At 39.4% G+C, this 27,606-nt stretch overlaps 1 protein-coding gene and 1 long non-coding RNA gene across 2 annotated transcripts in view; one reads left to right on the forward strand and one right to left on the reverse strand.

Moving 5' to 3' along the window:
- Positions 1 to 27,606, reverse strand: part of LOC128691070 (UDP-glycosyltransferase UGT5) — a gene marked incomplete at both ends in the record, with an annotated part of 122,776 nt that overhangs the window by 87,485 nt on the left and 7,685 nt on the right. The window contains 1 exon segment of the mRNA XM_070080724.1: positions 26,958 to 27,038. Coding sequence (XP_069936825.1) covers positions 26,958 to 27,038 — 81 coding nt within the window.
- Positions 1,904 to 27,184, forward strand: LOC138851522 (uncharacterized). Its single transcript, XR_011391259.1, has 2 exons — positions 1,904 to 2,298; positions 26,989 to 27,184. It is a non-coding gene; the product is annotated as an uncharacterized lncRNA (long non-coding RNA).

The raw sequence follows: 27,606 nt of genomic DNA on the forward strand, positions 1-27,606 counted from the left end.
ATATATTTATAGATGGGGTTGTGAGAGAAGTGAATGTGAGGGTCTTGGCAAGAGGTGTGAATATAGGAAAGAGTAAGGTTATGAGGGTAACAAAAATATTAAGCAGTGAAAGATTGGATATCAGATTGGAGGGAGAGAGTATGGAGGAGGTGAATGTATTCAGATATTTAGGAGTGGACGTGTCAGCAGATGGGTGTGTGAAGGAGGAGGTGAATCATAGAATTGATTAGAGGAAAGGGGTGAGTGGTGCACTTAGGAGTCTGTGGAGACAAAGAACTTTGTCTGTGGAAGCAAAGAGGGGAATGTATGAGAGTATAGTTGTACCAACACTCTTGTCTGGGTGTGAAGCATGGGTGATGAATGTTGCAACGAGGAGAAGGCTGGAGGCAGTGGAGATGTCATGTCTGAGGGCAATGTGTGGTGTGAATTTAGAGCAGAGAATTCATAGTTAGTTATTCATAGTTTGGAAATTAGGAGAAGGTGTGGGATTACCAAAACTATCATCCAGAGGGCTGAGGAGGGGTTGTTGAGTTGGTTCGGACATGTAGAGAGAATGGAGCGAAACAGAATGACTTCGAGTGTATAAATTTGTAGTGGAGGGAAGGTGGGGTAGGAGTCAGCCTAGAAAGGGTTGGAGGGAGGGGGTAAAGGAGGTTTTGTGTGTGAGGGGCTTGGACTTCCAACAAGCATGTGTGAGCGTATTTGATAGGAGTGAATGGAGACGAATGGTTTTTAATACTTGACGTGCTGTTGGAGTGTGAGCAAAGTAACATTTATGAAGGGATTCAGGGAAACTGGCAGGCTGGACTTGAGTCCTGGAGATGGGAAGTACAGTGTCTGCACTCCGAAGGAGGGGTGTTAATGTTGCAGTTTTATAACTGTAGCGTAAAGCACCCCTCTGGCAAGACAGTGGTGGAGTGAATGATGATTTAAGTTTTTCTTTTGCGGGCCACCCTGCCTTGGTGGGAATCGGCTGATGTGTTAATAAAAAAAATAAGATAAGCAGAGGTATATAAACACCGGGAGAGCCTCTCATGGACAGGTTCAGTTTGTGTTTACTCTCTCAATTTGTATATAAACATTGTCTCCAGCATGCTTACATTTGGACACAGATAATGCAAATGATATGAAAACACTGCATATATTAACTGATATGCAGAAATCAACTGAATAAGTAAATGAACAAAATTATTGAAACTAAATACCAGTGCTGAAAAATAAATAAATGAGATGTTTATGTTTGCGATCACTACAGAGAATTACTATTGCCAGGAATATTCATCTTTGTTTCACCATCGTAAAGTCGAAATATCGTAATTCGAATCACAGTGAAGCAAGGAGAACCTGTACTAAGATCCTTATTTACATATTAATTCATTCACACATCGGTAGTGTAATGAAGCAAATCAATCCCTCAAGTATTACCTATGTTAAGGTGTGATAAATACTCATTCTGAAAACTTCATGACTGTCCTTATGTATTTCTTGCTTAGATCTTTACCTATTTACTGTGTATGGTTCTGTAACTCAGGTGTAGGAAATAAATGCAGTTTAATTAAAAGATAAGCTAGGTAATGTCATCTGCCATCATTATTTTATTGAAATTTTATTGAAATGTAATGTATAACAGAGTCAAATGTTTAATTGAAAAAGTATTATCAGTATTCTTATTATTATTATTATTATTATCATCATCATTAGTCTTTCAACAAACTGACTGTATCCTACTGAAGCAGGGTGGCACAAAAATTATTATTATTATAATCAAAAAGAAGTACTAAGCCACAAGGGCTATACAGCTGGTGGCCCAAAAAGAAAAACAAGTTTCTGTTTTTAACTTTAGTAATGTATACAGAAGGGGTTACTAGCTCCTATTATTATTATTATTATTACTGTAGCATCTGTAGATGATTTGAAAATATCCGTAATATAGTAAAAGCTGGAAATTAGCTAAAGAAACATATTAGAAGTGTGATTAATCTTGCATGTTGATGTTCTGTTATTGGTGGTTCCAATATGTTTTCATTAGAATTTCTTTTAGCTGTAATATAGTGTTTAAAATTAATTTTATATGTGTATGATTATTTTTCTAGTATTAACATTCATTGTAATAATTACTGAGTATAAATAAGGTTTATAGAGATAAGTTGAACTCCTTTTGTAGAAGTTTTGTAAAGGGTTGGATTTCTGTTCAAAATCATGGAGGGAAACATTTAAGTTTCTGTAAACAAAGCCCCACTCACACACCTTTGTCAGCTCAAGCAGCCTTCTTCAACTACTCAAATCTTCTGCTAACAAGTCAGTTCATAACCTGTGTTAATGTAGGTATAAGTAGAGAACCTAAAGCATTGCAAAAAAATTGTATTATGAGAACAGATTATCCAACTTACGAGGTGATATAAAAAAGACCTGGAAAACCCTATCAGAAATTCTGGGAACAAAAAAGATATCACGAAATAGCGAAATAAAATTAGCAAAATCAGATGAACCCCAACTCCCACCAACAGAAACAGCAAACAGACTCAATGATTTCTTCTCCACTATAGGACAAAACCTTGCCAATAAAATCCCAAGCTCAGATACCCCACCAAATGACTACCTCACCGGCAACTACCCGAACACACTGTTCCTAGCTCCGACTAACCCATACGAAGTCTCCCTTATTATCAACGCACTAAAAAACAAGGCAGGAGATTTAAATACCTTACCACCCTTTATATACAAAAAAGTGTCACAAGTGCTATCACCAATCATTGCAACACTCTTTAACAAATCCATTGAATCCTCCACCTTCCCTACAGTACTCAAAATAGCAAGGGTCACCCCGATCCACAAAGGAGGAGACCAAACAGAGTTGAATAACTATAGGCCAATATCCAACTTACACCCTCTCTCAAAAATCTTCGAAAAATTAATTCATAAACGAATCTACTCCTACCTTATCTCCCAAAACATACTCAACCCCTGCCAATTTGGATTCAGGCCTAATAAAAATACTAATGATGCTATTATACACATGCTAGAACATATATACACTGCAATAGAGAAAAAAGAAGTCCCACTGGGGATCTTCATTGACTTACGTAAAGCTTTTGATACAGTTGACCATGACTTGCTCCACGTAAAATTATCACACTATGGTATAAGAGGGCACTCCCTCAACTACCTCAAGTCATACCTCAGCAACAGAAGCCAATATGTGTACGCAAATGGGGCAAACTCTTCTGCACAACCAATTACAGTTGGTGTCCCACAGGGAAGTGTCCTTGGCCCTCTTCTCTTTCTCCTATACATAAATGACCTACCAAATGCTTCTCAATTACTCAAACCCACACTATTTGCTGATGACACAACATACGTCTTCTCCCACCCGAGCCCAGTCACGCTAGCCAATACTGTAAATACCGAATTACAGAAAATATCTACCTGGATGAGTACTAACAAACTTACACTAAACATTGACAAAACCTACTTCATTCAGTTTGGTAACAGAGCTACAGATGTCCCTCTTAACATAATGATAAACGGATCACCTATCACAAAGCTAACAGAGGGAAAATTCTTAGGAATCCACCTTGATAATAGACTCAAATTTCATACACATATACAACAAATTTCTAAGAAAATTTCCAAGACTGTAGGCATACTATCGAAGATACGGTACTATGCTCCACAGTCAGCCCTCCTGGCCCTATATCACTCTCTTATTTACCCCTATCTCACCTATGGAATTTGTGCATGGGGCTCAACAACAAGTAACCATCTCAGACCACTAATTACCCAACAAAAGGCTGCAGTTAGAATGATAACAAATTCTCACTACAGGCAGCACACTCCACCAATATTCAATACACTCAACCTACTCACCATACAAAACATCCATACTTATTACTGCACCTATTACATACATAGAACACTCAACTCTGATATTAACCCTCCCCTCAAACATCTCCTTGCCAACCTCAACAGAACACATGACCATAACACAAGGCACAGATCACTCTTTGATATTCCTCGTGTCCATCTCACGCTATGCAAAAACTCAATGCACATAAAAGGCCCTAAAATCTGGAATTCATTACCTGTAAATATAAAAGAAACACTACCTGTTTATAAATTCAAGTCTCTTCTCAAAGATCACTTACTCACCCAAAACCAAATAAATACTGAATAACTGAACCTTATAAATTGTATATCTTAAATGTTTCTCACAATTATATCACATAAATGTTAAACCTAAAACCCAATCTAACTTTATTATTTTTTAAATTCACTACCTAACAGAATACTCCATTCTACTGAATTTACAACAATGCATGCAACCATATGACCTGTCTTTGTAATACTCACTTGTGCTTTATAGTAATCAGTTTACATTAATGTTTTTCACTGATTTCATCATTGCTTAGTTAATCTTAAGTTAATTTTAAGCCAGCCCGTAATGCTATGCATAGTATAAGTGGCTTTGGCATGCTGCTCTTATCTGTATTTTTTTTTGTACCTCTGTAAGTGTGCTCAAATTATAAATAAATAAATAAATAAATAAATAAATAAATTGATAATTTTTTATTTTTGTGCTGTAGCCACTGGGTGAGACAGCTTCCAGCTGGCTGTTGTCATACTACCCTAAGAAGGGCTATTAACTGTATATGCCTTATAACTTGCCTTATTGTTATAGCATAAATGACATCTGTATATTGTATGATTATAGTCAATTGTAAGAACAGTGATAACTTAAGGTGTAAATGATTGCTTATATAAAACTACCTTATGCAAGTCTTTTTCTTATCTTTATACTAACCTATTTTAACCTAACACTTTTAAAATATGTTTTCCTTTCATTATTTTATTAGATTTCTGCTGTTAGTTATCAGAGTTATCAGAGATGTCGAATAAGCCTATTTCCCTGGAATTTTTTTTCTTAACCTGTGATCTACCCTAATACTCTTTATTTCTAACCTATCATTTATACTAATACCCTTTTATTAAATATCTACTACTTAGGCTTAGCTATGTTTTTTTTCTGCAATTTGCCTTTTACCTAGTTTATATTTATTTTTGCTATACTATGTTTCCTGTCTTGTTTTGTGTATTTGCCCAATTTTTATATAAATGACTTATGCTAAATATGTTCATTCTTTTGTATCTTAAAAGTTGGTTAAGTTATATTGGGTGTTTACTCTATTTCAGCTAGATCTCTTATTTTTTTGTACAGGTCCGCTATCACAAATCCGGCAATCAGTTATTCGGTTCCTTCAGCTATTCGGCACTAATTTTGGCTAGCATAATTTCAAATTTCCAGGGTTGCCACACCAACCTCCTGGTACTGTTTGGTGCCGCTACTTGCTACATAAGTCATTCCAATTTCTTTTTCTCCATTTATTGTTTTAACCTGCTTACTTTTAGCCCTAGCCATGGTTCCAATGAACAAAAGAAATGCTTCTCATTATGTAAAGCACCTACACAGTACATTATCCATTAAAGATAAGGTGGCTTTGAAGCCACTCTCGGTTGCCATGAGCTCAGTCTCATGAAGCAGGAGAATATGCTTTATTATTATGCTAATATCAACACTACAGCTTATTTGCCTATCACAATTCATCTAATATGACATAAGAAACAATATAAATAACATAAAACATGTTAAATACTCCAGAATGAATAATATTTGGCATAACACCGAGCAGTTCGACAGAGTTATGAAGAGGATATGGTAAACAAATACCATTCTCCTATCCTTGTCTTGGGGGCTTATATTAGAGAAAACGGAGTATAGCACAGGGCTAACTATGATATACACTCGTACTCCACCATAAACATGAAACAAAAAAGTTATTTTCTCTCTATAGATTATCACACATAGCAGCATATGTGTAGAGAACCTAGGATAACCCAAAAAAAGTCAACGTGGCTTATTTTTAGTACCTGGCTTGGATTAGCCATATATGATTTTTGGTAAATATTCGATTCCCAGCTAGGGTAGAAACATTAGGTGTGTTTCTTTACACCTGTTGTCTATGTTTACCCATCAGTAAATGGGTACCTGGGTGTTAGTCGACTAGTGTGGGTGTTATCCTGGGACACTGACCTAATTTTCTTGAAATATTCAGCATAACAAGTGCCTTTCTATACAGTAGTATGTCACTGATGTCAGCTAGGCCTGTATACCTTGTACATGTACGTGTAGTAAATAAAGATTATTATTATTATTATTATTATTATTATTTTCTCAGTTGTTTGTTGGGTTATCTTATTCAAACTTGGGCAATGTATGATGGAAAGATACTTCTTCATGTACACCAAAACTGAAAGAAATTAGACCATAAATAGCGGAGTTCACTTCTCAGCCCTTAGCGGCCGCTTAACGGTATATTTTTGTATGGTTGTTATGGTTATATTCTTATTTTTTCGGTCTCATTCGATAGAATGAAAGATATATTACAGAAATAGATATGATTTTGATTGCTTTCATGATGAAAAGCATCTTGAAATTGCACTCACAGTAGCGAAAATGTTCTATTCTTTAGCGAAGCTCAAGAGTAAACAAATGACGTCACCGTCCAATACCTGTCCACCTGCCAGTCTAAATTCCAATACGGAGTCAAGAATGGATTGACATTATTTATAAAATTATTACAATAATGCAGCAGTCTGCATAACAGTAAATCTTTTATTTTTTTTTTTTTTGTGAATAAAAATTCCAAATGGTAAGCAAGAGTAATATAAGAGGGGCCTGTAGCTGTGACTAATGAACAGAGAAAATGTTATTTTAGTGCCAGGAATGTCTGCATTGTTTATTCTGGACCCTATTTTGAAATTGGCATCTGTTGAAATTTGTGAGAAATCAGCCACATTGCCAATTTCTGACCACTTTATTGGGTAGTTGAAATAAGTGAATGGACGGTTTGTTGTACTCAGTTGACAGACTAGAAGTAAATAAGTTCATTCAGGTATACACAAATACAGTTACATAGATTACCATACATAGCAGTGTATGTATAGAGAACCTAGGATAACCCAGAAAAGTCAGACAAAGTGACTTACTTCCAGTACCTGGCTTGGGCTTGCCATATATGATTTTTGGTAAATATTTTTTTTCTCTCGGTTGTTTGTTGGGCTATCTCATTGAAACTTGGGCAATGTATGATGGAAAGATGCTTCTTAACGTACAACAAAAATAAAAATGATGTACGATAAATAAGGGAGTTCACTTCTCAGCCATTAGCCGCCTCTTTGCAGTATATTTTCGTATGGTTTTTATGGTTGTATTCTCATTTTTTGGACTCATTTGATATAATAGAAGATATGTTACAGAAATAGACATGATTTTGATTGCTTTCATGACGAAAAGTACCTTGAAATTGAGCTCAAAGTAGTGGAAATGTTTGATTTTTGCCGATGTTCAATGAACTGTGTAAGTCAAGTTGGTTAATTTTATTAAGTGTATTCGAACTTAACCACTCTGTAATTCGGCAAACTCAGTAATCCGTCACACTACAGGTCCCAATGATGCCGGATTTGTGATGGAAGACCTGTACAATAATATCTTGAGTTTTATTAGTGAATTATTTTTTATATGCTATTTTTATTGTTTGATGAATGTGTACTAGTGTTTTGTTAATTATGTAATTTTGTAAGATCTTTAATTTTTTTTTTTGTAATATTTCTTGCTTGTGTGTTTTGTGAATAAACCAGAAAATACTCTTATAGGGTTTAGCAACAACCAGGCCCCCCCCCCCCAAGAGACGCTTATAGGACAAAACAATTTCAATTTCAATCTAGTTATATTCCTGTTTTTGTTAACAACTTATATTAGACCTTAGTGCAGTTACAAGCGAGAGTCTTGTACCATTTTAATTTGTATTTTTAATATTATTAGTTTATGCCTAGTTGTACTTCAGCTCATTCTAGCTCAATACATAGACAACACCAAATTCATTATAGTAGACCTTAGTGCAATTTTAAGAGTGAGTCTGGTGCTATTTTTATTTTGTATTTTTATAGTAGTAGTTTATACCTAGTTGTACTTGAGCTGATTCTAGCACAACACATAGACAATATCAACTTCATTATGTTTATTAGTGACTATACTCTGTATGACCAAAGTGCTTTAGATATATATACCTGGAGTTTACCTGGAGAGTTTCGGGGGTCAATGCCCCCACGGCCCAGTCTGTGACCAGGCCTCATGGTGGATCCGGGCCTGATCAACCAGGCTGTTACTGCTGGCTGCATGCAATCCAACGTACGAGCCACAGCCCGGCTGGTCACGTACCGACTTTAGGTGTCTGTCCAGTGCCTGCTTGAAGACAGCCAGGGGTCTATTGGTAATCCCCCTTATGTACACTGGGATGCAGTTGAACAGTCTTGAGCCCCTGACACTTACTGTGTTGTCTCTTAGCATGCTAGTGACACCCCTGCTTTTCATTGGGGGGATGTTGCATCGTCTGCTGAGTCTTTTGCTTTCGGAGAGAATGATTTTCGTGTGTAAGTTTGGTACTAGTCCCTCTAGGATTTTCCAGGTGTATATAATCATGTATCTCTCCCGCCTGCATTCCAGGGAGCCCAGGTTCAGGAACTTCAAGCACTCCCAGTAATTGAGGTGTTTTATCTCCGTTATGAGTTGCGTGAAGGTTCTCTGTACATTTTCTAGGTCAGCAATTTCACCTGCCTTGAAAGGTGCTGTTAGTGTGCAGCAATATTCCAGCCTAGATAGAACAAGGGACCTGAAGAGTGTCATCTTGGGCTTGGCATCCCTAGTTATGAAGGTTCTTATTATCCATCCTGTCATTTTTCTAGCAGATGTGATTGATACAATGTTATGGTCCTTGAAGGTGAGATCCTCCAACATGATCACTCCCAGGTCTTTGACGTTAGTTTTTCACTCTATTGTGTGGCTGGAATTTGTTTTATACTCTGATGAAGTTTTGATTTCCTCATGTTTACCATATCGGAGTAATTGAAATTTCTCATCATTGAACTTCATATTGTTTTCTGCAGCCCATTGAAAGATTTGGTTGATGTCCGCCTGGAGCCTTGCAGTGTCTGCAATGGAAGACACTTGTTATGCAGATTCGGGTGTCATCTGCAAAGGAAGACACGGTCCAAACTTCCCACTATTACAGATATCAGTATTAGAACTCACCACACAATACAGGATATAAATCACCGCTATTTAAACCTAAAAGATGAATGATCACGTCGACCCTGATCTAAACCTCCATAATCTAACACCCAATCAAAACTTATTGGAAAGTAACTGCCTTTATTACACAGCATCACAAGCCAGCACTATCCTAAACACTGCTCAAAGTCTATCAGTTTTTAACTACAACATCAGGTCCTCAAGCAAACACTATGATGGCTTCCTGGCACTCCTTGAGTCGCTAAAGGCACTCTTCTCCTGTATTATTCTTACTGAGACCTGGCTTAAGCAGGACACAGTAGATATCTACCCACTACCAGGATACACAGCAATCCACAACTGCAGACCATACCAAGTTGGGGGTGGTATTGGAATCTATTACTCTAACCAATTATCTTGTATTAGCACCACTTGTTTTAGTGATTCAAGTTTATTCTCTATAATGGTTACAATGTGGGGTTTACAGGTTTTGGGTATTTTGTGGTTTACATATTATAAAATACTAATTACAGAGGGGGTCACTAGGATACCTAGCATGGCTAGGCATTTCAAGCAGACTTTGATTAATTCTTAACATTAAACCCTTACAGATTATAGTATTAAGGCTAAGTGACTACATCATAATTTGTGAGTTTAGCAATGTGAATGCTTTTGTTTTGGCACAATACAAGGTGTCTATATTTGAGAATCAAAGGCAAACTTATGACTAGTTAGGATTTATTATTTTAAGATTAAGATTAGTATTTCTGGGTTTATAGTCAGTGGGTGAGTGAGTGTAATTTTGAACCACCAGGTGGTTATCATGTAGTTAGTTGTTGGGGTGGATCAGGGAGATAAGATGTTTTCTAACCGAAGTTTTGAAAGCGATAAATGTGTCTGCAGTTCTAGAGTTTTCAGGTAGGGTGTTCCAGATTTTAGGTCCTTTGAAATACATTGAATTTTCGTAAAGGTTTAGTCGAACACGGGAATGTCATAGAGATGTTTGTGTCTGGTGTTATGCCTGTGGATCCTGTCACAACTATCAAGAAAGCATTTTAGGTCAAGGTTAATATTGGAATTTAAGGTCCTGTAGATATAGATTGCACAGTAGTAAGCGTGGATGTTCTGAACAGGGAGTAAGTTTAGATCTATGAAGAGTGGGGGGGTGTTGCCAGGGATGGGATTTAGTGATTATTCTTACTGCGGTTTTTTGTTGGGTTATTATTGGCTTTAGGTGTGTTGCTGCAGTTGAACCCCAAGCACAGATAGCATAGGTGAGGTATGGATATATATAAGTGAATGGTATAGTGTGAGAAGGGCAGTTTGCGGTACGTTGTATTGTATCTTGGAGAGGATCCCCACGGTTTTGGATACTTTTTTTTGTTATGTGTTGGATATTGGTGCTGAAATTTAGGTTGTTGTCGAGGTATAGGCCAAGGAATTTGCCCTCATTATGTCTGGCAATTAGAGTGTTGTCGATCTTAATGTTAAGTTGCTGAATATGGGGAATACATTTTTGCTAATTTTACTGTAAAAAACCTTAAGACGCCTATAACAATCGGTGTCATTTACCGGATACCCCACACAAACATCCCAAATTTCAGTGAGAAATAAAAGGCACTAATAACAAACAGATGAAAGAACAAGCACCACTTTCTCTTAGCTGGAGACTTCAATATCAACCTTGGCATACTAGATGATCAGCCTGTAACTGATTTCATCAACAATATGAACACACTTCTCATACCGACAATAACTAAACCAACCAGGCTCACTGAGACAAGTGCAACCATAATAGACCACATATGGAGCAATATACTAGCCCCCCTTTAATCAGGGATAATCACAGACAGCACTATAGACCACTACCCTACTTTCCTCTTAACAAACATTAGTAAACCACCACTGGAATACAACAAAGTTTTCTTTAGACTCCATGACAAGGCCTCAATAAGGAATTTCACAGCAGACCTAGAGACTGTTGACTGGCCTACAGAATTCTCCAATGCCAATGGTATTGACAATTGGACAGACATTTTTCTTAACAAATTACTTAGACTATACAACAAACATTGTCCTATAAAAACGAAACAGATCACAAATAAATGACTCGGTTGCCCATGGTTAACCAGCAGCATTCTGAAATCCATTGATAAGAAACACCAATATGAAAAGCAATATAGACAGGGCTTAATACACAAAGATATTCTTAAACACTATTCATCAGTTCTCACTAAAGTACTAAAAAAAGCCAAACAACTGTACTACTACAGCAGATTCACTGACACAAGAGGAGATATAAAAAAGACCTGATTCCAGATTCTGGGGATCCACAAACTGAAAAAACCAAGAATATTGTCCTAACTAAACCTAATGAAACACCACTGCATCCCACTGATACAGCTAACAAGATAAACGACTTCTTCTCAACCATAGGATCTAATCTCGCCAGTAAAATCCCACGTACCAACACCCATGCCGGGGACTACCTTGATGGGAATTTCCCAAATTCCTTCTATTTTGTACCAACTGAGCCCATGGAAGTCACTGCAATTATAAAGTCACTTAAAAATAACTCAGGGAATCTGTCTCACGTCCCACTATTATTGTACAAGCGAGCGGCCCATGGCCTTTCGCATGCTATTACATTACTTTTTAACAAGTCACTAGAAACTAGCACTTTCCCGTCACTACTCAAGGCAGCAAGGGTTACACCAATACATAAAGGTGGTGACCCTACAGATGTAAACAACTATAGGCCAATATCAAACTTACCATTAATTATTATTATTATAATCAAAAAGAAGCGCTAAGCCACAAGGGCTATACAGCGCTGCAGGGCAGGAAGGAAGCGAGGGTATCAGGTGGCAAAAGGGAGGTGGATGAGTAATAGGTTATGGATAACAACGGAGAAGTGGATGGTGAAAGGGTAAAGGGCAGCAAGAGACTGAGCTAGAAAGGGCTGAGGGGAGTGCGTAAGGTATCATCATCAGAGTTTGTGGAGTAAATCAGTCATTGTCAAGAAGTCAATGAGAGAGTCAGGATTAAAGGAGGGTCCATCAGCAAGAAGGTAAGGTAAAGAGAGAGTAGTAGAACGAAGACGGCGTTGGAGGTAAATTCTGCGTGCTCGTTGATAGAGAGGGCAGTCTAACAGAATGTGGCTAATCGATACAGGAACTTGACACTGCTCACAGAGAGGTACAGGGTGCCTCTCCATGAGATACCCGTGAGTAAGACGAGTGTGGCCAATGCGAAGACGGGAGAGAGTGGTCTCCCAACCAAGGCACTGATGACAAGAAGACGGCCAGTAAAAAATGCTCAGTTTAATAGAATGAAGTTTGTTACCAAGCAGAGTTGACCAACGTTGTTGCCAACGGGCGTGAAGGTGGGTAGCTATTGCAGCAAAATAGTCCAGAAATGGAAAACCTCTATAAGAAATTGGTAGGTCATGTACTGCTGACCGCGCAGCAGTGTCTGCCTGTTCATTGCCCTGTACGTCGACATGACCAGGGACCCAACAAAAAATAATATCTTTATGCTTTGTAGAGATACGGCGTAGCCAAAGTTGGATACGGAGAACTAGGGGGTGAGATGTATCAAATTTTCGTATAGCCTGTAGAGCACTAAGGGAGTCTGAGTCTACCACAAATGATGACACAGGCATAGATGCGATAGGAATAAGTGCTGCAAGAATGGCATACAATTCAGCAGTAAAAATGCTAGCCGAAGATAGTAAATGCCCCCGCACGACGCTGTCCGGAAACACTGCTGCGAATCCGACGCCGTCTGAAGACTTAGAGCCATCTGTGTACACAGCAATGGCATGAGAATAGGAGTGGAAGTGATCAAGAAAAAGAGAGCGGGAAGCCACCGTAGGCAGTTGAGCTTTCGAGCACGGGAGTGAGAAAGAACAGACCCGAACAGCTGGAACTTCCCAGGGGGGTAGGGAAAAGTGAGATGCTACATGAACATATAAAGGTGGTAACTGAAGGGAAGACAAGAGTGAACGTAGGCAAAGAGAAAAGGGACGGAGCAAACAGGGGCGGCGAACGAATAAAGAATGTCTACTAATATCGGTGACCATTCTATAAATAGAAGGGTTGTGGAGATCGTGAGAGAGTACATAGTAGCGAAGGCAATGGGCATCACGGCGATCAGACAAGGATGGAATATTCGCTTCTGCATAGAGGCTCTCAACAGGGGAAGAGTGAAAAGCACCAAGGCACAAACGTAATCCTTGGTGATGGATAGGGTTAAGGCTAGAGAGAGTAGCAGGAGAGGCCACTGAATAAATCTGGTCACCATAATCAAGTTTCGATAAAACGAGGGCTGAATGTAGGCAAAGCAGAGTTCGACGATCAGCTCCCCAGGAAAGATGAACAAGGGTTTTAAGAAGGTTTAGCCGGCTGTGACAAGTTGCCTTCAGAGAGGTAATGTGAGGTTTCCTGGATAACCTACGGTCAAATAGAAACCTGACTGTATCACGTTCGGGGATACGGGAGCCATAGAGATACAAAGGATGATCGGAGATGACAGAGCGTCTAGTGAAAGTAATTTGGTGAGTTTTGGTACTTGAAAATTTAAACCCGTGCATGGTGGCCCAAGTGGAAACACAGTCGACCGCATGCTGGAGAGAAACTGCAATGAGATGACAGTCAGCGCCTGCACAAGCAATAGCGAAGTCATCAACATAGAGTGATGACCAAATATTGGGTGGAAGAACAGAGGTCAAATCATTTATAGCAAGGAGAAAAAGTGTTGTGCTTAGAACACATCCCTGAGGGACACCTTCAGCTTGGACGAAGTCCGGGGAAAGAACATTATTGACTCGAACACGGAAATGTCTGTCAGTTAAAAAGTTCTTAAGGAAGGATGGTAGATTGCCTCGGAGGCCTAAGGAGTGGGCCTGGGCCAAAATATTATACCTCCAAGTTGTGTCATATGCCTTCTCAAGGTCAAAAAATATGGCAATAACTGAGTGATTATTCGCAAAGGCATTACGAACATACGTATCCAAGCATAGTAAGGGGTCTATGGTAGAACGGCCCTTACGAAAACCATACTGACTAGTGGAGAGACTGTTGTGTGTCTCTAAATACCACATTAAACGTCGATTTACGAGACGTTCCATCACTTTGCAAACTGCACTAGTAAGAGCGATGGGACGATAGTGGGAGGCATCATGTCCTGTAGTACCCGGTTTGCGGAAAGGGAGAACAATGGCAGATTTCCACAGCTGGGGAAGAACTCCGTGCCCAAATATGATTGAAGAGGTGTAAGAGAATTACAAGGGCTGACCGATGTAAATGTTGTAACATACGAATATGAATGTCGTCAGGCCCAGCTGCCGATGATCGGTAAGCTGAGAGCGTTGCCTCCAGTTCTTGAAGTGTATAAGGCACATTATACTGTTCTTCTCTGAGAGAAGAAAAGTCCAAGGGTACTAACTCTCTGGCAGACTTTGAAGAAAGAAACGAGGGGCATAGATGGAGCCCCCGGGAAATACGGACCAGATGTGTGCCAAGTTCAATGGCAACGTCGAGAGGGTTTGCTACATCAACACCAGCGACCTGTAGAACAGGAGCCGGGTCAGGAGAGTATTTACCACTCAATTTCCTCACTTTTTTCCAGATTGCACTCATACAAGAAGCAGAGGTCATGGTGGAAACATAGTCTCACCAGCAAGTGCGTTTAGCTTCACGGATGACACGGCGAACGATCGCACGCTTCTGCTTAAAATCAAGAAGTCTCTCAGCGGTTCTATTGTACCAGTACCTGCCCCATGCAGTGCGTTTCAAACATACTGCACGAGCACAAGCAGGAGACCACCAAGGCACACACTTCTGAGAATGCCTGCCTGAGGTTTGGGGTATAGAATGAGAAGCTGCGGTATAAACTGACGTCGAGAAGAGGTGTAGGAGCTCATCAATGGAGGATGAAGAAGGAACCTCACTAAAAGCAGTGAGTTGCGAGTAAAGATCCCAATTTGCCCGATCAAATTGCCAGCGAGGGCTACGGAAAGGTGGTGAATAGGAAGGAGAAGTTAGAATGATTGGAAAATGATCGCTGTCATGTAAGTCCGGTAGAGCAGACTGATAGATCGATGCAAGAGAGAGTGAGTACGAGGATCAAAATGGGTGGGAGTACCTGTATTTAAAACATGGAGGGGGTGAGAGGCGAGAAAAGCCTCCAAGTGGATGCCATGTGAGTCACAATGAGACACTCCCCCCCCCAGAGGAAATGGTGGGCGTTAAAATCACCAAGTAACAGAAGTGGTGGTGGTAAGGATGAAACAAGAAAGGTAAAGTCTGGGATAGAAAATGATCGAGAAGGAGAGAGATATAAAGAACATATTGTAAACCACTTATTCAAGTGGATACGGGCTGCAGTGTAATGCAGCGAGGTATAGACAAATAGTTGACAGTACGGAATATCATTGCGTAGAAGAAGGGCACTTTCATTAAAGATCCCATCTGAGAAAGGATCCGAAGAATACAATAAATTATAGCCTGAGATAGGTTGGAAAACAGCCGAGTGTAATTTTGGTTCTTGTAAGCAAGCACCAACAGGGAAAAACCTGGAAAGCAACATCTGAAGCTCACCCCGATTACCCCTCAGGCCGCGGATATTCCACTGTAAATAGGCCATGATTGGCAATGAAGAAAATACCAGGAATCCGTAGGGAAAGGCACCTACGGACTAGAGGGGTTAGAAAAGTCAATGTGTGGTGGCACTGGAAGATGTTCAAGCAGCGAAGGAACCGAGCGTTGCGAAGAATGGGGTTGTGAAGATGGAGGAGAGGGAAGAGAAGGAACAGGAAGGGAATCACTGTCCATTGAAGGTATAGTCTCTGCAATATATTCTGAAATGGCTTCAAGTGTTTCTGAATTCAAAGATGTATGGGAGACCATATTGGAGATACCTCCAATACTTTTTTACTTCTTTCTTACTGCTATTAATTGCTCATAATTTTATGTTACAAGTCAAATCTTACTCCAAATTAATATTATTCATTGTTCTTACCTGTCCATTTAATTTTGTGTACCACTACTTGTTTTTTTAGTCACTTTTTATTGTGTGTGCAATTAGTGTATATTCCAATTACCTTTTTGCAAGTACCAAAACTATCTTTTGCTAGCTAGTACCAACTACCTCATTTTTTTTTTTTTTACTTTTTATTGTGCAATAAACTGTCAGCATTTAACTTGTTTACCATTACTTAATTGTAATAGCTCATATATTCACAATTGTTAAAATAATCTGCTATTCTCAGGTCTAAAGTTAACTCACTATTTTGCCATTATACTCCAAAGCTCATTTATTTGATTACCACTTTATTGTTCACCACAACTTATATTAGTCCCTTTTATATTATAATTTTATATTATAATTCTAACTTTAAAGAATTACCTTTAACCCTTTGAGGGTCGACAGGCCCTCTCCGAAACTCGTTCTCAGGGTCGGCCAAATTTCAAAAAAAAAAAAAATTATTTTTTCTTATGAAAAAATAGAGTTTTTTTTTTCTAAACATTATAGGATAAACAAAAAAAATTTACCATCAATACTTACGGAGATATGGATGCATGAAGTTTGCAGAAAATGAGCCGCGTATGGCAACAGCGGCGACTGCCGCTCACCCGGTAAACTTTAGTTTACTTGTATTTGAAGGTTTGTTGTTTTTTTCACTATTTTATTTTTTCACATAACTTATGTGGCCTGTGAGACCAAAGTAAGGTGCAATGTACATATATACACTCGTTGTATACAACACAATAAGCACACAAACATAATTATCAACATATTGTTTACAAAACTTGTTTACAAAAACAAACAATACAAAACATTGTTTATTATTATTGTTCTATAATATATATACCAATATACAGTCACTGAACATATTCCTATTAGTTCTGCAGCTTGTGGAACTCTGAAACATGGTGTCATACACAATGGTGTTTTATCTTTCTCCCTCATTCTATCTCTTTCAATCTGTCTCTCTCTTTCTATCTGTCTGTCTATCTCTGTCTCACAGGTACACATAAATACAAGTATACATAGTATAAATTACCTAGGATAACCCAAGAAATCCAGACAAAGTGCTATACTCTGCTTGAAGATGTGAGTAAAAGTGATGACACAGTCTTGTGGCTCTCTGAGACAGAGAGCTAGACGGATAGACAGATAAACAGGGAGCTTGACAGACAGACAAATAGACAGACAGAAATGTTAGTGTACCAGTACCAGTGTACTAGTGTTCCACCCTCCTCCTCCTCTTCTTCCTCTTCCTCCTCTTCCCCCTACTCTTCCTCATACTCTTCCTCTTCCTCCTCTTCCTCTTCCTCCTCTTCCTCTTCCTCCTACTCTTCCTCTTCCTCCTACTCTTCCTCTTCCTCCTACTCTTCCTCTTCCTCCTCCTCCTCTTCCTCCTCCTCCTCCTCTTCTTCCTCTTCCTCCTACTCTTCCTCCTCCTCCTCTTCTTCCTCTTCCTCCTCTTCCCCCTAATCTTCCTCCTACTATTCCTCTTCCTCCTCCTCTTCCTCTTATTCCTCTTCCTCCTACTCTTCCTCTTCCTTCTCCTCCTCTTCTTCCTCTTCCCCCTACTCTTCCTCTTCTCCTTCTCCTCCTCGTCCATAGTGTAAATTACAAGGAGTCGGCAGCTGTCAAAGTGACATATTGGCTCATTACTCTTTCCCCCTCCGGCCTGTCAAAACAATGGGGTCGGATGCTGCTTCCCCTCCTCCATTCTATCTAATTATCTTTCTCCCTCATTCTATCTGTCTGTCTATCTCTGTCTCACAGGTACACATAAATACAAGTATACATAGTATAAATTACCTAGGATAACCCAAGAAACCCAGACAAAGTGCTATACTCTGCTTGAAGATGTGAGTAAAAGTGATGACGCAGTCTTGTGGCTCTCTGAGACAGAGAGCTAGATGGGCAGACAGGGAACTTGACAGACAGGCAAATAGACAGACAGAAATGTTAGTATACCAGCAAAAACAAAGGGAGGGCGATGTTCATCTCATCTTTTGGCATCAGCTCTACCCTCATTTACCTTCATCAAACGTCAGCACTTATCAGATGTTATCTCCCCTTATCTTGTTACTGTCATGGGTGAACATTTATTATTACATATTATTATTATTACCTATTATTATTATTATGTATTATTATTATTATGTATTATTATTATTATGTGTTATTATTATTATGTATTATTATTATTATGTATTATTATTATGTATTATTGTTATCATTACGTATTCTTCTTCTTCTTCCTCCTCCTCCTCCTCCTCCTCCTCCTCTTCCTCCTCCTCCTCCTCCTCTTCCTCCTCCTCCTCCTCCTCCTCCTCCTCTTCTTCTTCCTCCTCCTCCTCCTCCTCCTCCTCCTCTGCCTCCTCCTCCTCTTGCCTCCTCCTCCTCTTGCCTCCTCCTCCTCTTGCCTCCTCCTCCTCTTGCCTCCTCCTCCTCTTGCCTCCTCCTCCTCTTGCCTCCTCCTCCTCTGCCTCCTCCTCCTCTGCCTCCTCCTCCTCTGCCTCCTCCTCCTCTGCCTCCTCCTCCTCTGCCTCCTCCTCCTCCTCCATTCTTGGAACAAGTTTGAAGAGCTTGTAGTTCATAATCACTATCATTATCATCACCAATGCTCACATCTGAGTCTGGGATTTTGGAAAATAGGAGTTTCCTCTTTGATTCTGGTACAACTGAACGACGGCCCAGCACCAGAGGTGGAAGGCTGTGGGTTGTCTGGGTTTTCCTCACTATTACCCATATTATGGTCATTAGTTTCGGTCAAAACCTCACCAGAACCTTGAAACTCATCTTCACTGTCACTTCCATCTGTATTAGAACTGTCACTGGGGAACAAAAGTGTCCCAATTCGCCGAGGAGTGAGGAACTTCTTACCGCACGGTGGAAATTGTGTACTATGATGGCATTCCCACAATGCACCACTGGGTCCCAGATTTTTTTCCTACTGCGCACACCCACCACACAGACCCATTCTCTCACATCTAGGCTTATCAGCCTTTTCCTGCGAGATTTGAGGCCGCTAGAATTTATGCGTACTAGTACGTCAAAAACCCCTATGCGTAAGACGTACTAGTACGACCAAAACCCTCAAAGGGTTAAAGTACTACGTACTATCATATTCCCAAGCTCCATTATTTGATCATCACTTTATTTGTTCACCACAAATTATTTTAGTCCCTTTTATATTGTCTCCTTTATTTTAGCTTTAAAAAACTACCTTAGCTCATTATTTTTACATTTGTTAAATAATTCAGGTGCTATTTTTGGGGGGGCAAGCTCTTCCGCACAACCAATTACAGTTGGTGTCCCACAGGGAAGTGTCCTTGGCCCTCTTCTCTTTCTCCTATACATAAATGACCTACCAAATGCTTCGCAATTACTCAAACCCACACTTTTTGCAGATGACACTACATACGTCTTCTCTCACCCGAGCCCAGTCACGCTAGCCAATACTGTAAACACCGAATTACAGAAAATATCTACCTGGATGAGGACTAACAAACTTACACTAAACATTGACAAAACCTACTTCATTCAGTTTGGTAACAGAGCTACAGATGTACCTCTTAACATAACGATAAATGGATCACCTATCACAAAGCTAACAGAGGGAAAATTCATAGGAATCCACCTCGATAATAGACTCAAATTTCATACACATGTACAACAAATTTCTAAGAAAATTTCCAAGACTGAAGGCATACTATCGAAGATACGGTACTATGTTCCACAGTCAGCCCTCCTGGCCCTTTTTCACTCTCTTATTTACCCCTATCTCACCTATGGAATTTGTGCATGGGGCTCAACAACAATTAACCATCTCAGACCACTAATTACCCAACAAAAGGCTGCAGTTAGAATGATAACAGATTCTCACTACAGGCAACACACTCCACCAATATTCAAAACACTCAACCTACTCACCATACAAAACATCCATACTTATTATTGCACCTATTACATACATAGAACACTTAACTCTGATATTAACCCTCCCCTCAAACATCTCCTTGCCAACCTCAAAAGAACACATGACCATAACACAAGGCACAGATCACTCTTTGATGTTCCTCGTGTCCATCTCACGCTATGCAAAAACTCAATGCACATAAAAGGCCCTAAAATCTGGAATTCATTACCTGTAAATATAAAAGAAACACTACCTGTTTACAAATTCAAGTCTCTTCTCAAAGTTCACTTACTCACTCAAAACCAAATAAATACTGAATAACTGAACCTTATAAATTGTATATCCAAAATGTTACTCACAATTATATCACATGAATGTTAAACCTAGGACCCAATCTAACTTTGTTATTTTTTTAAATACACTACCTAACAGAATACTCCATTCTACTGAATGAACAGCAATGCATGCAACCATATGACCTGTCTTTGTAATACTCATTTGTGCTTTATAGTTATCTGTTTACAATAATGTCTTATCACTGATTTCATCATTGCTTAGTTAATCTTAAGTTAATTTTAAGCCAGCCCGTAATGCTATGCATATAAGTGGCTTTGGCATGCTGCTCTTACCTGTATTTTTTTTGTACCTCTGTATGTATGCTAAAATTTCTAAATAAATAAATAGAAGGGGGAGGGTGAGTAAAGATTGGGACAGTAATGGACTGTACCAAAGTAGAGGGGGAGGAAAGAGTGTAAGGGACTGGAGATGAAGTGTGGGGGGGGGGACAGAAGAGGCAGAAACCTGGGAGGTGGCAGAAGAGGGAGAAACTTGGGAGGGGACAGGGGTGGAAGGCATAGTACGAGGAGGAGGGTGAATCTCCACACTTGTAATAGAGCCAGAGAGAGGGGAAGAACTAGGCCCAGAGACTGGAAAGGTAAAGTGTGGAGGTGGAAGAAGGGAAGGAAGGGGCAAAGAAGATTTGAGCAATGTGGATTTTTTGGACTTCTGAGAAGTAGAGGGGACGATTGGTATTAGGTGTCGTACTAGGTCTTGTCGATACTGGGGCTTGTTAGGAAGGACGCAAAGATGTGAGAACAGACTGAGTTGTAGTCGGGACGTCAGAGCCAAGGACAGCAAAAGGATTAGATTCCGGAGAGGCTATGGGAGGGGTAACAACAGAGGAGGCTGCAGAAGATGGGACCCCGGAAGTGGGGGGATGTTTTGAAACATGAGAATAAGAAACACGGGGTAGTCTCCCTTGGAGGCGGAGATGAGTAACTGCCATAGCATAAGGGAGACCTGCCTCTTTGAGGCAACGGATTTCACGTTCATTTAAGTAGACCTGGCAACGGCGGGAGTATGAAGGGTGAGCTTCATTACAATTAAGGCAAGATGGAGGTTGACTGAAAGATGTATTAGAATGGTCGTCAGCACCACAGACTGGGCATTCGGCCATAGATCTGCAATATTTCGCTGGGTGACCAAAACGCCAGCAATTTCTACACTGTTGCGGTGTAGGTATCACCTTTCAAACTTGTAACCGATGTCCCGCGACATATACAGAGGATGGGAGTTCTCGGCTGTCAAAAGTTATACGAGCTACATTGCAAGGGTAACGTCTCCACCCACGGGCAGGAAGGACATAAGTGTCTACTGTGAGGATTGGGAGATCCTGGAGTTCCAGCTGTTCAAGAATGTCATTGCCACATGACTGGAAATTCTGTTGGACTATGTCTGGCAATTAGAGTGTTGTCGATCTTAATGTTAAGTTGATGAATATGGGGAATACATTTTTGCTAATTTTACTGTAAAAAACCTTAAGACACCTATAACAATCGGTGCCATTTACCGGATACCTCACACAAACATCCCAAATTTCAGTGAGAAATTAAAGTCACTAATAACAAACAGACAAATGAATAAGCACCACCTTCTCTTAGCTGGAGACTTCAACATCAACCTTGGCTTACTAGATGATCAGCCTGTAACTGATTTCATCAACAATATGAACAACACACTTCTCATACCAACAATAACTAAACCAACCAGGCTCACTGAGACAAGTGCAACCATAATAGACCACATATGGACCAATATACTAGCCCCCCTTAAATCAGGGATAATCACAGATAGCACTACAGACCACTACCCTACCTTCCTCCTGACAAACATTAGTAAACCACCACTTGAATTCAACAAAGTCTCATTTAGACTCCATGACGAGGCCTCAATAAGGAAGTTCACAGCTGACCTAGAGAATTCTCCAAGGCCAATGGTATTGATGACTGGACAGACATTTTTCTTAACAAATTACTTAGACTATACAACAAACATTGTCCTATAAAAACGAAACAGATCACAAACAAACGGCTTGGTTGCCCATGGCTAACCAGTACCATTCTGAAATCCATTGACAAGAAACACCAATATGAAAAGCAATATAGACAGGGCTTAATACACAAAGATATTCTTAAACACTATTCATCAGTTCTCACCAAAGTAATAAAGAAAGCCAAACAACTATACTACTCCAGTAGATTCACAGACACTAGAGGAGATATAAAAAAGACCTGGAAAACACTCTCTCAGATTCTAGGGACCCACAAACTGAAAAAAAACCAAGAATATTGTCCTAACTAAACCTAATGAAACACCACTACATCCCACTGACACAGCTAACAAGATAAACGACTTCTTCTCAACCATAGGATCTAATCTCGCCAATAAAATCCCACATACCAATGCCCATGCCAGGGACTACCTAGATGGGAATTTCCCAAATTCCTTCTATCTTGCACCAACTGAGCCCTCGGAAGTCACCGAGATTATAAAGTCACTTAAAAACAACTCAGGGAATCTGTCTAATGTCCCAGCATTACTGTACAAGCGAGCGGCCCATATCCTTTCGCATGCTATTTCATTACTTTTTAACAAGTCACTAGAAACTAGCATCTTCCCGAAACTACTCAAGATGGCAAGGGTTACACCAATACATAAAGGTGGTGACCCTACAGACTTAAACAATTATAGGCCAATATCAAACTTACCATTGCTATCCAAAATCTTTGAGAAACTCGTGCACAGGAGACTATATTCATTTATAACAACACAAAACATACTCAACCCCTGCCAATTTGGATTCAGGAAAAATAAAAGCACTAATGATGCTATCATAAAAATGCTAGATCTGCTTTACACAGCATTGTAAAATAAGGAATATCCACTAGGAATTTTTATTGACCTAAGAAAAGCTTTTGACACAGTAGACCACGACATCCTACTCCACAAACTTGACCATTACGGTATAAGAGGCCATGCGCTTGCTTATTTCAAATCTTACCTTACTAATAGGTATCAGTATGTCACCATTAAAGACACAGCATCAACAACACGGCCACTTGATACTGGAGTTCCGCAGGGAAGTGTCCTTGGTCCCCTGCTCTTCCTCATATACATCAATGATCTTCCAAACGTATCCCAACACCTGAAACCCATTCTCTTTGCTGACGACACGACTTATGTCATCTCTCACCCTAATCTTGCCACCCTCAACACCATTGTTAATGAGGAGCTGATCAAAATATCGACTTGGATGACAGCCAATAAACTTACGCTTAACACTGACAAAACCTACTATATTATGTTTGGTAGCAGAGCAGGAGATGCACAAATTAACATTAAGATTGACAACACTAATTACCAGAAATAATGGGGGAAAATTCCTAGGCTTATACCTTGACAACAACCTGAATTTCAGCACCCATATCCAGCATATAACCAAAAAAGTATCCAAAACGGTTGGGATCCTCTCCAAGATACAATACTACATGCCGTAAAATGCCCTTCTCACACTATACCACTCACTTATTTATCCATACCTCACCTATGCTATTTGTGCTTGGGGATCAACTGCAGCAACACACCTAAAGCCAATAATAACCCAACAAAAAGCTACAGTAAGAATAATCACTAAATCCCATCCCTGGTAACACACACCCCCACTCTTCATAGACCTAAACTTACTCCCAGTTCAGTACATCCACACTTACTACTGTGCAATCTACATCTACAGGGCCTTAAACTCTAATATCAACCTTGACCTAAAATGCTTTCTTGATAGTTGTGACAGAACCCACAGGCATAACACCAGACACAAACATCTCTACGACATTCCCAGTGTCCGACTAAACCTTTACAAAAATTCAATGTATGTCAAAGGCCCTAAAATCTGGAATACCCTACCTGAGAACTCTAGAACTGCAGACACATTCATCATCTTCAAAACTACCATTAGAAAACATCTTATCTCCCTGATACACCCCGTCAACTAACTACACGAATACCACCTGGTGGTTCACACTTACACTCACTCACTCATTTGACCATAAACAGAAATATTAACCTCAATCTTAAAATAATGAATCCTGTGAAACTATGTACTGTGCCAAAACAAAAGCATTCACATTGCTAAACTCACAAACTAGTATTTAGTCACTTAGCCATAATACCAACTTACCTCATAATTTGTAATATTTTACAATTAAGAATAAAACTAAGTCTGGCCGAAATGCCTAGCCATGCTAAGCGTTCTAGTGGTACACTCTGTAATCACAATTTTACTACATGTAAACCACACAATAACCAAATTTCTGTAAACTCAGCATTGTAATCCTTATAGAGAATAAACTTTGAATTGAATTGAATTGAATTGTATATTTATTTATCCTCTTTTTCATAAAATATGTATTACTTATTACCAAATTTCTTTCTACACATAGCTCAATTAAAGGCTCCCCATTTACATTTACCCCTGGCACCCCAAATTTACCTACTACTCCCTCCATAACATTTTTACCCACTTTAGCATTGAAATCCCCAACCACCATTACTCTCACACTTGATTCAAAACTCCCCATGCATTCACTCAGCATTTCCCAAAATCTCTCTCTCTCCTCTACACTTGTCTCTTCTCCAGGTGCATACATGCTTATTATAACCCACTTTTCACATCCAATCTTTATTTTACTCCACATAATCCTTGAATTAATACATTTGTAGCCCCTCTTTTCCTGCCATAGCATAGCTTATCCTTCAACATTATTGCTACTCCTTCTTTAGTTCTAACTCTATTTGAAACCCCTGACCTAATCCCATTTATTCCTCTCCATTGAAACTCTCCCACCCCCTTCAGCTTTGTTTCACTTAAAGCCAGGACATCCAGTTTCTTCTCATTCATAACATCCACAATCATCACTTTCTTATCATTTGCACAACATCCAGACTTCCCACCTTGACAATTTTCTTCTTCTTATTCTTTTTAGTAATCTTTACAGGAAAAGGGGTTACTAGCCCATTGTTCCCAGCATTTTAGTTGACTTTTACAACACGCATGGCTTACGGAGGAAAGATTCTTATTCCACTTCCCCATGGATATAAAAGGAAAAGTAATAAGACCAAGAACTATTAAGATAAAATCAAAGAAAACTCAGATGAGTGTGTATAAATAAACATGTGCATGTATGTGTAGTATGACCTAAGTGTAAGTAGAAGTAGCAAGACATGCCTGTAATCTTGCATATTTATGAGACAGACAAAAGACACCAGCAATCCTACCATCATGTAAAACAATTACAGGCTTTCGTTTTACACTCACTTGACAGGACGGTAGTACCTCCCTGGGTGGTTGCTGTCTACCAACCTGCTACCTTAACTTTAACTGTAGATATATAGATAAAAAAAAAACATATGTACACCTGTTAACCCTTTTGGGGCCTAGTTCCTAGGCCTTTTGTGTATCCATATGCTCTTGTGCTACTGTCCACAGGATGGATATGGGGTGCACAATAAACTAGCCACTTCGGTGGCAAAATCTAAATATCTAATACCCAGGGTGACTAAAGTGTCAAAACACTGGACTAAGGTCATCAAGAGGAAAGAAGGGCTAATTGTTTCAGATGCACCACGTGGGCTGTCCTAGGGGAGCAGCTAAGGGGTGTGCCTGCCTATGTTTTGAATAGGAGAGTGCTAAAATTGTATATTTTGTATATATCTACCTGAATATATATATTTTTGTAATAGTGGTATAAATAACCTGTGAAGAGGGCTGGAGAAAGGATTTCAGAGACACTGAGGATGATCAATCATGAATGTAAGTATTACCCTAGACTGATAAGGCCTTTATGTAAAAAGCTACCCCACACTAGAACATATAGTGAGAACCTCCCATCAAAGTTTAAAAGGGACAACAACATAATATGGGAGCTTGACCGGGAGAGTTATTTGACTGCTAAAATAACTCAAAACATTCTTTGAACTATATGTACTGGTATGGGGTAATAACAGTTGCATGTTTCTGGTAGGAGAAGATTTTCCAAGGTGGTCTCAGTGGAAGTGTTGTTCTCATATATTAGGTAACAGGTTGTGGTTATGGTAAGTGCTATGTGCATATTTTACATTCAACTTGTGGTATTTTATGTGCCTGTTGGAAAACTTTGTCCACTGATACTATAAGAGGGAAGCAAGTGTTTAAGGATAAAATCTATGTCAGAAGATGAGTTCAGACTTTTCAGGCTTCAGGGAGGAAGATAATAATCCATCAGTAAACATGCCTGGTAACAGTAACCTTGAGGGATCACCTACTCCAGGTGATATGGAAATAGAGAGGATGAGACTTAAATAGCTGTGCTAGAGGCTGAAATGAAATTAATGAATGGAAGTTGCTTCATGGATTATTTAATATAAATCTGAACTATTGTACACCAGGATGCTTCATCTTTTGCAAGTATATTGCAACTCGATGAGCAATCACCCTCACATGATGAGTTCTGGAAATTTTGACTGTAGGTAGTCATACAAAATAATGAGAGGTGACAAAATATAGATGCTCCTCACTTTATGATGGTTTCTTCTCTTCTTCTTGAAGGTTTGCCGGTGATGTCCTGGCCGAGTCTTCTCCAGATGGTACCCAGAATACTAAAATGGTATAAAATACTGACAGGTTGGTCATGGACTGATTACATCACCTTCACATCTCTACTGCTTCTACGAACTTTTCTGTACTCAACTGAAGAAGCCTACTGTATAGGCAAAATGTTTCAGAATAAAGATACTTAACTGTTGCACGTGTGTCTTACTTACCAACCCGGAATACGATGGTTTGACCTACGATACTTCAACTTTGCAATGGTACTATCAAATTTTTTGTACTGTACATTTATTGATTGGATAAACTTGCATTCATTTATTTTTTCAATAGTGGTGTTGAGTTACAGTAATTACTTCATTTATTCAGTGACAGTTATTTATTTACATATTTATCATATATTCATATTAGACTTACAATTTTTTGAACTTACAATGAGTTCATCGGAACATAATCCCATTGTAAGCCAGGGAGCACCTGTACTCGTATATCTATTTGGAATGAAATCTGGTTAAATTTCACTACATAAGCACTGTATGATATATAATGGTTTAATTCTCAAAAGCATATAGTGGTCTCCCTCAACATTTGCGTTTTCAACTTTCGTGGGCTTCACAC

Source organism: Cherax quadricarinatus, unplaced genomic scaffold (assembly GCF_038502225.1).
Source record: "Cherax quadricarinatus isolate ZL_2023a unplaced genomic scaffold, ASM3850222v1 Contig851, whole genome shotgun sequence".
Taxonomy (NCBI): Eukaryota; Metazoa; Arthropoda; class Malacostraca; order Decapoda; family Parastacidae; genus Cherax; species Cherax quadricarinatus.